The sequence below is a fragment of the Kogia breviceps genome, chromosome 12 (assembly GCF_026419965.1).
Source record: "Kogia breviceps isolate mKogBre1 chromosome 12, mKogBre1 haplotype 1, whole genome shotgun sequence".
Classification (NCBI taxonomy): Eukaryota; Metazoa; Chordata; class Mammalia; order Artiodactyla; family Physeteridae; genus Kogia; species Kogia breviceps.
Window position 1 is genome coordinate 53868107 of NC_081321.1, and position 13088 is coordinate 53881194.

Here is a 13088-nt window from a genome sequence, read left to right on the forward strand (position 1 = left end):
ATGCTGTGGCTAGGACTTCCAAAACTATGTTTAATAAAGGTGGCGAGAGTGGGCATCCTTGTCTTGTTCCTGATCTTAGAGGGAATGCTTTCAGCTTTTCACCGTTGAGTATGATATTAGCTTTGGGTTTGTCATATATGGCCTTTATTATGTTGAGTTATGTTCCCTTTGTGCCCACTTTCTGGAGAGTTTTTAATTTTTTTAAATTTATTTATCTTGATTGCTGAGTTTCTTGGTGTCCCCTTAAATTTTTACCCAAAGCGACTGCCTCATTTGCCCTCCCCTCATCCCTGGCCTTCCCACCCTCCTTAGAGGTGATTTCTGACCTGAATTTGTCTGTTCATATAGAAACAAGATAACCAAGTTTTACGTAAAAATAAATGGTATTGTATTAATTATATATATTTTTAAAACTTCTTTTTTATTTGTTTAACCAACTTTATTGGGGTATAATTTACAAACATTTTAATTACAAAGTGGGGTGGGCTTTGATAAATGTATCCTCTTCCTCTACCCTTGTGAGGTAATTACTTTTTATTTGGGAATAATTTTTGATTTATGGAAGAGTTGGGAAGTTAGTACAGAGAGTTCCCATGTACCCTTCACCCAGCTTTCCCTAATATTAACATCTTATATAACTATGGTATATTTGTCAAAACTAAGAAACTACTATTGGTACAGTACTATTAACTAAAAAATACACTTTATTTTGATTTCACCAGTTTGTCCATTAATGTCCTTTTTCTGTTCCAGAATCTTATTCTGGACACCACATTGCATTTGCTGCAACTTGCTTTTCAACTTTATTTTAATATTTTTAAATTCTCACAAGTTATTTGTGGCTCTGTTATTTATCTCATTGTTTTGAACTCCTCTCTCTGCCATTGTGTTGTTTTGGTGACAAAGCTGCATTCGCTTTCTTTTTTTTTTTTAATATATAAATTTATTTTATTTATTATTTTTGGCTGTGTTGGGTCTTTGTTGCTGTGTTTGGGCTTTCTCCAGTTGTGACGAGCAGGGGCTACTCTTCTTTGCATTGCATGGGCTTCTCATTGTGGTGGCTTCTCTTATTGTGGAGCACAGTCTCTCGGAGTGCATGCTTCAGTAGTTGTGGCTCACAGGCTCTAGAGCACAGGCTCACTAGTTGTGGAGCACGGGCTTAGTTGCTCTGCGGCATGTGGGAACTTCCCAGACCAGGGCTTGAACCTGTGTCCCCTGCATTGGCAGGCGGATTCTTAACCACTGTACCACCAGGGAAGCCCCCACTTCATTTTTATGTAGAAAATTTTATAGGTTAGACTATATCCTCTAATAGTAGGCAAACATTAATTAGCATAGGGGTTTTTTTCCGAAGTGGATGGTGTTTTATTTATTAACTTACCCCAACTCAGTTCCAGAAAGAATTTGAAATGTCTTACAAAAAGTGCTCACAGTTGAGCATGATTTTTTAAAATATAAAGAAATGCATGTCAGGGACTTCCCTGGTGGTGCAGTGGTTAAGAATCCTCCTGCCAATTCAGGGGACACTGGTTTGAGCCCTGGTCCAGGAAGATCCCACATGTCGCAGAGCAACTAAGCCCGTGCACCACAGCTACTGAGCCTGTGCTCTAGAGGCCGCGAGCCACAACTACTGAGCCCACGTGCCACAACTACTGAAAACTGTGAGCCTAGAGCCCATGCCCCGTAACAAGAGAAGCCACTGCAATGAGAAGCCCACACACCACAACGAAGAGTAGCCCCCACTCACTGCAACTAGGGAAAGCCCGTGTGCAGCAACGAAGACCCAGTGCAGCCAAAAATAAATAAATAAATAAATAAATGTATTTTAAAAGAAAAATGCATGTCAAGTGGAAAATAAAGTTAAACATGGTAAAAGGATTACTGCCAAGAGTGGATTGGAATGCTGATATGCATGCTGTCCTATTTGCGTGTTAATGTAGGCCAAAGTTCCCAAAGCAAAGAGAGAAGCAGTCAGTTGGCTATGTCTACTAGGTTAAAGTAAATGAACAAACAGTTGTTGAGAAGGGCAAATATTCCTAGCTGTGAGATCCGGGAGAAATTTCTCCCATGGATTTTTATGATGGGGACTCTGGAATTCTGGAAACTCATATTCTTCAATTTGGGGAAATTTTCTTAAATAATTTCATTATCTCATCCTCAGCTTTCTCTGTTTTTTCTTTCTAGAACTTCTACTGTGTGGATATTGGACCTCCAGAACTGGTTACCTGAATTTCTTATCAGCTCTCCTATTTTCCATCTCATTAATGTTTTGCTCTACTTATTTTTTCAAATTTATAATCCAGTTTTTCTGTTGCATTTCTAGACAAATAAGTAGTGAAGCGTCTTTATTACTACTGGGTGGACATTGGAGTAGATATCTTGAAATGTTCTTTTCATTGAATCTGGCTCTTATTTCATGGTTGAAATAATGTCTCTTACCTCTGAGAACATTTGTGATTGTTGTCTTCTATCAGTATAGTTTGTTCTTCAAGTTCAGTTGAACTCAACACAAATGTATTGAGTTAGACTCTCTTCTCTGTGCTTGGTATAGGTCAGTCCATGAAATATTCAATGATACTTGACATTATGAGGATTATATTTGGTAAGGAAGAGGGGAGAGACAGATGTAATTGAAAAAAATAAGTAAACTATGTATTATGTGAGAAGGTGGTAAGTGCTATGGAAAAGGGGTGGGGGTGAGGTGCAGTTGTAATTTTAAATAGGTGGTCAGGGTAGGCCTCACTGACAAGGTGGCATCTGAGCAAAGATTTGAAGGAAGTAATGAAGTTAAACCATGTGAATATCTGGGACAAGAGCATTCTAGGTAGAGAGAATAGCCAAGGCCAAAGTTCTAAGGTGGGAGGCTGTCCAGCAGGTTTGAGAAATAGGAACAGCAAGGAGGCCAGTGTGGGAGAGTGACAGGAGATGAGGTTAGAGTGATGTGGGCCGGGTCACCTCCTGGGGCCTTCTAGGACTGTGTTATCCAATATGGTAGACAAATCTGGTCCACCACCTGTTTTGGTAGATAAATTTTTATTGGAACCCAGTCCCACATTCATTTATATATTGGTTATGGCTGCTCTTGCACTACAAAGGAAGAACAGAGTGGTTGCCATAGAGACCATCTGGCCTACAAAACTTAAAATACTGATGCTTTGACCCTTCACAGAAAAAGTTTTTTGACCCCCACTCTAAGGTCCATATAGACTTCAGATTCTAGGTCCATAAACTCTTGAAGGGCATTAATGGTTTGTGTCTATTCGTACCAGTTGTTGAGTTTTAGAACAAATTTAGAGAAGTAAATAAATAAAACTTGCCTCCTTTAAGAAGTTTGACAGTTCTTAATGATTTGAGGAAGATTTAAAGACATGGGCAAATGATTAATAGCAGGTTGTGAGGTGAAGGTAGGTGCCCACGTCCCACTTTTGGAGGACAGCTTTGGCTGACAGTCTAATTTTTATCCTCATTCACTCAATGAGACACCTGATAAAGAACAGTGAGCAAGACAGATGTGATCCTGCCTTCACAGAGCTTACAGTCCAGTGAGGAGTACAGTTAAGAAGGCAGTTGGTGACAGTCCAGTCTGGTAAAAATACTGTGATGGAGGAAGTACAGGGTGCTGGAAAGTACATGGATCGGGCAGCTAATCCGGAAGTAGGCCAGATGGAGGCCAGGGACTGGGGAACACAGGCAGGATCACAAGGAAGTTCTTTGTGCTTGAGGGAGCCTGGCTCATGGGAAGGAAGGGGGAAAGGAAGGAGGGAAAACGGGGCCAAGGCTGGCTCTTGAAAGGCTGTAGGAGCCATATTAAGGAGTTAAGACTTTTTTTTTGAGAGCCTGGGAGCCATTAATGGGTTTGAAGCAGAATCTGATGTGACTAGATTTGCATTTGACAAATAGCACTGTGGCTGCTCTTTGTGAGGACAGTGTATTGCAGTAAATGTGGGTAAAGGGAGACTGATTATGAGGCTATTAGATTTTTCTCAGTGATACTTAATTGATGATTAAGAACTCAGCTAAGTTTAGGTAGACGTTTACCTGTTTACGAAAATACAGTATAAATATATGAAGTCCATGGGGGCATGGGGGGATGGTGCTGTATATCTAGCAAATGTGTTTAGCATTTGTAGAATTAAGTATCATTTACATTCATTTCTGAGATTCAGCAGCATTGGAAGGAAGTATTTATCAAACTTTTATAATCTGAAGAGTTGGTTCAAACTCTCCATGTCCAGCAAGGTAGAAGTGCTTGGTATGTAGAAGGTTTTTTTTAGTGTAGATGTGTATTTTCTACATGCCTCATCTTGTTTGTCTCTCCACAATTCCTCTTTCAGCAGAGGAATGTGGGATCGTTGGGAGAGAGAATGGCTCTAACCCCTTCTTAGTTTATATTGGCACTGAAAATACAGGGACTAAGAATAGCCACAGTTGTTATTGTTTTCTTGAAATTGTTTTCTCACAGTTACATGGTGACATTTGGCATTTTTCTTGCCTATAGTATAGTTCTTGGTTGGTTAAACCCAAGAAACAAAGGTTCGTCATTCTCTTTTGTCTTATCTTGATAAGAGTAATAAATGGTTCAACATTGGAAAAATACGGGAAGTAGAAAAATAAAAATCATCCATAGGCCCTCCGTTTGGAAACAGACTGGTTAAATTTTTGGTAGGATTCCCTTCTTGCTTTGTGATTTACTTTGTTTTTGTTACATCTTTATGTGCACTTCGTATTTTTGATCAGAGTAATTTTATTTTATGTTACATGGTTGTGATAATTTTTTAATATATATGTATCAAGTTTTTAAAATGTTGTTATATTTTAAAGCATACTTGATGTTTGCAACATATATAGATACATGATATAGAAAAATAAATATATACATATATATATTTATCTATTTCCTATTATTGGATATTTCAGGTGTCTGTTTTTTTTTATATAAGTAACAGTGGAGTAAGACATCTATACATAAAGCCCATATAGCCATTTCAAATTCTTTTATTAAGGAAGATTTAGCACTGCATGCAGTTTAAAATTTATTGCTGGGTTTCTACATGCCAGTTTTGGATCTATGACACCCAAACTTAGCAGCGTAATTCCAGGATAATGAATAAAATGGAACCCATCAGATGGATTCATTTGAATACTCTGGCCAGGTAGAATGCTCTTGAGAGCACTTTGAGGACTTGTCTCCTTTCTGCCTTTGTAGACTGTCCAGAGACATGAACCCATTATGCAGTATTAAATCTCCCTCATGCATTATTTCCTCTCAGGGGTCGGAGGAGAAGACAGTCGTGTATGTGGTTGGGAAGGCAGGCCGCCAGCACTGGCAGCACGTGTACACAGCGGTGACCCGGGGCCGCTGCAGAGTGTACGTCATTGCAGAAGAGTCTCAGCTTCGGAGCGCAATTATGAAAAACAGTGTTCCCAGAAAAACTCGTTTAAAACATTTTTTGCAAAACAAGCTGTCCGAGAGCAGTGCATCTCCAGCAGACTTTGCATCCCCATCAAAGAGCCCTGAAGACAGCAGGAGACCCAGCACACATCCGTCAGCATCCCCACTCCCTACAGCCACAGATGACAGGGTGACAGATTACGTCCCCAGAAGGAGGGCCTCTGTGGCTGGTGACACGCTGTTTGCCTTTGCTGAAGGATGGAAATTATCTTCATCTGATGAAGTGCATACAATTGAGGATCCGTCACAGTCGAGAGGGTCCAAAAGAACCTGTTGCATGAATGCCGCTGCAAGTCCAAACAAAATTCTTATGGTAGGACTGATGTTCAGGTTTTATTTAAATATTGCTGGCCTCAGTGTGCTTACAAATGACTATGTATTTTTGTTAATGCTACATAGTGCCGCAGGACTTAAAAAACAAGTGTTCCTCTCACCTCTGTCCCATTTCCTCTCTATTTCTATATCCTGGTGGATCTTAGCTTGATCTCAGTTGGATGTTTCTCCCTCTGCTTGAGGCTGGCACTCTGGACAGTGTCAGTGGACTGGTGGAGACAGCATGCCAGGAGAAGCATCTGTCTTCCTACATCTTCTTTCCTCGTCTTCCTCATCACCTTCCCCTTCCTTTCGCAGGCCATGGTCCCATTTTTATCCCCACAGCTCCATTGAAGTGGCTGGTCCCAGTCATCTTATCAACTTCAGAGGCCTTTTCTTAGGTCTCATTCTGGACTTTTCCCCCCCGACAGTTAACATTTTAAATTGCAGTTGCTGTTGCATGTTTCCTTCCCTTGGTTTCAGTGTTCCCTTTCCCTCTGACACTTCCCCTCCATCTCTGGCTCGTCTCCCCTTCGTGTCTTCCCCCCTTTTCTTCCCTTCCTCTGACTGGAGACATCTCCCCCAGGCTCAGGGCTTCTTTCCCTTGAGAACTGATCCCATTCTCTCAGTTTTAGCTGTCACCTTTGCACTGATGATTTGGTCAACAAATAGTTTTCAACTGTCCATTGCATTCCAGGCACTGGGAATTCAGAAGTTCAGTGGCTTCTGTGGCTCCCTAGTTCCTACTGTGTAAATTCCAGGCAATCTGGCTTGGCATTTGAGACCTTTCTCTGTTCTATTCCATCTTTCCCAGCATCATTTCATTTATTTCCCACTATTCCTCTTTTTTTTTTTTTCTTTAGTCAATCTAGTCTTCATTCATTCACTACATTGAACCAGACTTATTCTCGTCTCTTCCTTTTGGTTTTTCTTGGATTCCTCCTTTTCTCTGCCTCCTCTCTTTCAGCATTTGAAAAAACAAAACCAAAAACATAGCTTCTCTGCTAGTCACTGATCTAAATGTTGGAGGGAGAGAAATAGACAGGTCCCTGGCTTCATGGCCATTACATTGTACCAGCGGGTCATAGGCAATCTATACCACAGAAAATAAAGTTTTCAGGTCAAGAAGGATTCTATGAAGAAAACACAGGTAATGAGGTAGGGAATGGTCGGTAGGAGTAGTGGGGCAGGAGGTGCTCTTCTGCCATGGTGGTCTGGTAAGTCCTTGCTGAGGAGGTTACGTGCGAGCTGAGCACTAAATGCTGCGAAGAAGCCAGCCGGTTGAGGCCCTGAGGAAGAGCATCCCAGGCAGAGAGGGTGTAGAACATGGCAAAGCTGAGAAGGCATGACCTTATTGGAAAGGGAAGGGAGACCAGTGTGCCTAGTGAATGAGGAAGACAGATGTGATGATCTCAGAGAGATAGGCAAAACTACAGGAGGCAGCTGGGACTTTATCCTACTTGCCGCGGGAATCCATTGGAGGGCTTTAAGCAAATGTGCGCTATCATCTGATGTATGCTTGACAGCCATCTCTCTGGTGTGGAGAGTGACCTGTGGAAAGGAAGGTGGAAGCAAGAAGACCAGTCGGGGTTGTCCCAGGGAGAGCAGTGAAAGAGCAGCGAGGGTGATGAGCAGTGGTTGGATTCTTGATGCCTGTTGGAGATGGAATCTGTTTGACTTGCTGATTGGATGTGAGGGGGTAAAACAAACAGTGATCCAGGACGGTTCCTGGATTTCTGCCTGAAGCAACTTGGTGAATTGTAGTGCCGTTTCTTGAGATGGGAAAGATAATGAGGAGAACTGGGTTTGGGGAAATGGAGAGTTCTCTTTTGGCATGTTATGTTTAAGTTATTAATTAAGACGTATATGTGGACTTGTTGAGAAAGGCAGTGGTTGGTAGAGAAGTTTAGAGCCTCAGGGTAGGTTAGGGAGGGAAATGTCCATTTAGGAGTTATTAGCATAGAGTGGTGGGTTAATTTCAGGAGACGCCACAGATAGAGGAGGAGGCCTTAAGACTGAGTTCTGGGGGTACTCCTAACTTTCAGAGGTCTGGCAGAGGAGGAAGAACTGGCAAAGGTGACTGAAAAGAAGTATGAGTGAGAGAAAAGGAAGACTAGGGTGGCGGGAGGGGACAGAAGTCTATGTAGGGTGGACTGGTCAGAGACTAGGAGGTGAGAGAGTGGAGGAAGCAGCAGAGGCAGAGTTCTTGAAGGGTGCTATGAAAAGGAGCAGAGAGATAGGGCTGTATCTGGATGGAGGACTCATGGTCAAGGAAGGATTTATTGATTTATTTATTTTGGATGGGTACATTAAAGCATCCTAGGGTACAGATGGAATGGTCCAATGGAAAATAAGAAATTCATGATTCAGAGAGAGGGGATAATTATAGGAATGGAGTCCTGAAGTCGGTGAGATGGGAAAATCCAGAGCATAAGTAGAGGAGTTTCCCTGAGATAGGATTGGGGACATTGTGGTGTGTGTGTGTGTGTGTACATGTATATGTATACACGTATATGATGGAATATTACTCAGCCATAAAAAAGAAAGTGATAAAAGTGGACATAGCAGAAAAAAACGTTTTCCCTTTTTTTCTTCCTCAAAATAGTAGGATTACTGCTGATTCTTAGTTTCATTCAGTACTCAACTCTGCTGAGATGGAATTTCCATCTCAACAAAGCATCTTTCTTTTTTTTTTTTTTTTTTTTTTTTTCGATACGCGGGCCTCTCACTGCTGTGGCCTCTCCCGTTGCGGAGCACAGGCTCCGGACGCGCAGGCTCAGCGGCCATGGCTCACGGGCCCAGCCGCTCCGCAGCATGTGGGATCTTCCCGGACCGGGGCACGAACCCGTGTCCCCTGCATCAGCAGGCGGACTCTCAACCGCTGCGCCACCAGGGAAGCCCTCTTTTTTTTTTTTTTTAAATTAATTATGTTACCTCTTACAAAGACCCTGGGATAAATAAAGCTTTTGACCTGGAGCAGAAAACAGAAGCAGTTCCAAGGAAAGAGTCTTTTTCTAAAAGTTTCTTGCTTTTTATTTCTTGCCACCAGCATGGGGTGGGGGAATCATGGTTTATAGGGTGGTGCAAAGAGAAATTGGCAGCACTATTCATCTTCAGTTTTGAGCTTTGCCAAAGCTTTTAAGCTCCAGGGGAGGCTAATGTCCCTGAAGGTCTGGAGCGCAAAGAGTGATGGTGGGGGGCTGCCCAGTGCTGTGGGTTGTTCTCACTGCATGATGGCAGCAGTACAAACAAAGTCCTCTAACTGAAGAGGATGAGTTTTCTCACATGGTTTGCCACAAGTATGTGGCATTTACAAGAATCCCTAGAACTGAGGAAACTAGAATTCAAAGCTTCAGGACTTCTATAAATTAGGGACTTCTTTGTCTCATAATTCTAGACTTTCAGGTGCATTGAGATGTGTCGTTTGTGAAAGATCGAATTCGGTGACAAGGGCTGCCCACATATCCATCCTTCACATTTGTATTGCTACATAAGAGCCAAACCAGTACTGAGATTCTACAAATACCAATGACTAAAATACCTGAGCCCCTCCCTCCTAGAAGAAAGCTTTTGCTTTTCCATCAATTAATAGCTTTGGGTTTGGAAAAAAGTCCTCAAAGAAAATGTTGACCTGATTTTTTTTTTTTTTTCCTTTTGCCTAGCCTCCCACCGTCAAAGAAAAAAAGGGATGGGTGACAAAAATGACCCTTAAAATAAAAACATATGTGTAAAATATTGCTAAAATTTATCATGTTTAAAGCAGGATTTCCAGAATTTTTTGAAAGAAAATGACATTTTCACTTATAAATTAAAAAAAGCTAGGAAAGACATAATCACATAGTCCCTGAATAAAGATAGTCCTTGTCTTACTCAGAGTTCCCCAGAGAAACAGAACCAATAGGGTGTGTCTCTATCTATCTATCTATCTATCTATCTATCTATCTATCTATCTATCTATCTATCTATCTCTATCAATCTGGGCTAGTTAATCTAACCTATCTATCTGAATTTATTTTAAGGAGTTGGCTTATGCCATTGTGAAGGCTGGTGTTGGTAGAGTCCAAAATCTGCAGGTAAACTGGCAGATAGGAGACTCTCGGAGAAGAAGGCTTTCAGTTGATTGGATGAAGCCCACCTACATTATGGAGGGTAATCCACTTTACTCAGTCGGCTGGTTTAAATGTTGGTCTCATCTAAAAAATACCTTCAAAGAAACGTCTAGAACAGTATTATTCAACCAAATATCGGGGTACTGTGGCTGAGCCAAGTTAACACATGAAATTAACCATCACCGTCCTCTAAATTGAGCAGATTTAGCATGATGAATGATGAGTTGAATTTGGCTTATTTTTGTCTTTCCCTGTGGTGGTGAATCTTCTTCATGACTGTACTGGTCCATTGACTGGTGCTTGGGAATCACTGACAGTACCAAGAGTATACTTGCAGTGTACTTGCAAGTGTATCGTCTTCGCCACACCTACAGCTGGCGTCGTGGACGTGCAGGCTGGGCAGTCGGTCATCCAGGGCTTCGTGCTTAGAAGGAACCCACGCTTGTTTTAATGTTCTCTGCTTGCCATCTTGAAATTCTTAATTTTTGAACAAGGGGCTCACATTTTAATTTTGCACTGCCAAATTATGTAGTGGACCCTGTCCACACTTTTAGAAATTAAATATATGTACTCAGTTAGCAAATAGTCCCTTCTACATGCCAGTCCTGGAGGTGGGTAGTGGTGTTACCCACAGTGAGCAAAATCAGGATGACAGCTGATTGCTCTGGTCTGCTCCAGGCTTCCACGGGGTGGGAGAATGTATGATGTCTTCTGGGAAGCAGTCAGAGGGAATAGAATTACACAGGGTAGACTGACTATATTTTTATAAAATTAACTTTATTTTTCTTGTTGTTCCAACAGGTGGAAGAATCATCTCCACAAGTGTCTTCTAAACTTCAGAATTTGAGACTAAATAGTTTAACCCCCAGGCAACTTTTCAAACCTACAAATAATCAAGAAACTTAGTTTTATTTCAGATTGCTCAAAGTAATTGTCTATTTTTTTCCATTCAACACAAAATGAACATCATAGCTTCAAAGGATCAAGACAAAAGAGGATGTCTATTAACTGGAGTTTTATTTTAAGGCATTTGTGTTAGCAGATGTTTTAAAATCATTTAATCAAAGAAAACCTTAGTGATTTTGACATCTGTCATCAGGAGAACTGGCAGCACTGGTAATATATGAGAGAAAATTATGTTATATATTTTTTTTAAAACTCTGTACTTTTAAAAGTGTTTTATTTTTAGAATAATGCCTTATTAACTTCCATCATCGTTGTGGGTAATCTTTGCCATTGGGTTGAAGCAGTGGTAAAGATAAACTGTAATTATATCTCTTAAATTATTAGGACATTGTGTCTTCTGCAAAGTAGTCATCACACAAGGCTGCTTCTTGCTCCGTCACCGCTGCCTGGGCCTACCTGGTACATTTTCCTGGAAATTCCTGCTGAGCTGGAAGCACATTGGTTTTGGTTTTGGTTTTCTTAATTTGAGATATAATTGACATAGGACATTGGGTAAGTTTAAGGTGTGCATCATGTTGATTCACTACTGCTGTATTGCAATATAATTACCGCTGTAGCATTAGCTAATATGTCTGTCATGTCACATAGTTATCATTTCTTCCGAGAGTATATTGTTTTAAAGATATTCCACTTTGAAAATTGTTTTTTCCTCTCAGTGATTTGATTTTTATTTACTATTAAATGGTAAAAGAAAAAGGAAAAATTTACCAGTTATCCCAGTGTTTTAAAAATAGCCTTCCTGGGCTTCCCTGGTGGCGCAGTGGTTGAGAGTCCGCCTGCCGATGCAGGGGACGCGGGTTCATGCCCCGGTAAGGGAGGATCCCACATGCCGCGGAGCGGCGGCTGGGCCCGTGAGCCATGGCCGCTGAGCCTGCGCGTCCGGAGCCTGTGCTCCGCAACGAGAGAGGCCACAACAGTGAGAGCCCTCCGTACCGCAAAAAATAAAAATAAAAATAAAAATAGCCTTCCTAGCCTTCCTGGGCTTCCCTGGTGGCACAGTGGTTGAGAGTCTGCCTGCTGTTGCAGGGGACACGGGTTTGTGCCCCGGTCCGGGAGGATCCCACGTGCCGCGGAGCGGCTGGGCCCGTGAGCCATGGCCGCTGAGGCTGCGCGTCTGGAGCCTGTGCTCCGCAATGGGAGAGGCCACAACAGTGAGAGGCCAGCATACAGCAAAAAAAAAAAAAAAAAAAATAGGCTTCCTGAGATATAATTCACATACAATTCACCAGTTTACATAGTTGAGTGGCTTTTAGTAAATGCACAGAATTGTGCAACCAACACCACAATTGATTTTAGAACATTTTTATCATCCTCCAAAGAAATCCTGTACCTCTTAGCTCTAACTCCTTTTCCCCTTCAGCCCTAGAACTGCTAATCTATTTTGTCTCTGTTGATTTGCCTATTTCAGACATTTCATATAAATGGAATCATACAATATATGATCCCTTGTTACTGACTTCTTTGACTTAGAATAATGTTTTCAGACTTCATCCACATTGTAACATGTAACAGTGCTTCATCCCTCTCCCTTTTTTAAAGTTTTTAAAAAAATTATGTACAAAGAACTAGCATTATTTCTTTTATTGGGTATATGTCTTAGATAATCCATTCAAGGAGTATCATTTTATACAGCTTGATGAAGCCTATATCTTTCGTGTACTTATGGAAAAACTGGCGGCATATATTGAGATAATATATCCAGATCAGACCATGCTGGTTTGAGCTGATGTGGAGAGATCAGGAACCTTGGCTGAATTTTTGCAGGTAGCTCTAGTAGAGTTGCTGATGACCCATCCTGCTTTCAGTAGTGCAGTGAGGCAGAAGGCCTTCATTTCTTTTTATTATGAAATATTCCGTTGTATGGATGTGGTACGTTGAATTTATCCATTCATTAGTTGATGGACATGTGGGTTGTTTCCTCTTTTTGGCTATCATAACTAATGCTGCTATGAACATCTGTGTACAAGTTTTTGTGTGGGTATATATTTTCATTTCTTATAAGTGTATATACCTAGGAATGGAATTGCTGATCCTATGGTAACTCTGTGTTTAACCTTTTGAGGAACTGCTAAACTGTGTTCCAAAGCAGCTGTACCATTTTATATTTATACCAGCAGTGTGTGAGGGTTCCAGTTTCTCCATTGTCTCCAACATTTGTTATTATCTGACTTTTAAATTAGAGCCATCCTAGTGGATATGAAGTGACATAATGGTTCTGATTCGCTTTTCCCTTATGACTAATGATGTTG

The 13088-nt window shown here is 41.2% G+C and overlaps 1 protein-coding gene and 1 pseudogene across 5 annotated transcripts in view; one reads left to right on the plus strand and one right to left on the minus strand.

The window, feature by feature from the left end:
• Positions 1-12007, plus strand: part of HELB (DNA helicase B) — a 35300-nt gene extending 23293 nt beyond the window's left edge. For 3 of the 5 annotated variants that reach the window (XM_059080277.2, XM_067009692.1, XM_067009693.1), the window contains exons 12-13: positions 5271-5765; positions 10675-11775. In XM_059080277.2, the coding sequence (XP_058936260.1) occupies positions 5271-5765; positions 10675-10779 (600 nt within the window). In that variant the 3' untranslated portion in view covers positions 10780-11775. Of the gene's footprint in view, positions 1-2184; positions 4883-5270; positions 5766-10674 lie in introns of those variants that run through there. The other 2 variants (XM_059080276.2, XM_067009694.1) reach the window with 2 other exon arrangements.
• On the minus strand, positions 10809-12633 carry LOC131766242 (small ribosomal subunit protein uS14-like; annotated as a pseudogene).
• Positions 12634-13088: the final 455 nt, after the last annotated feature.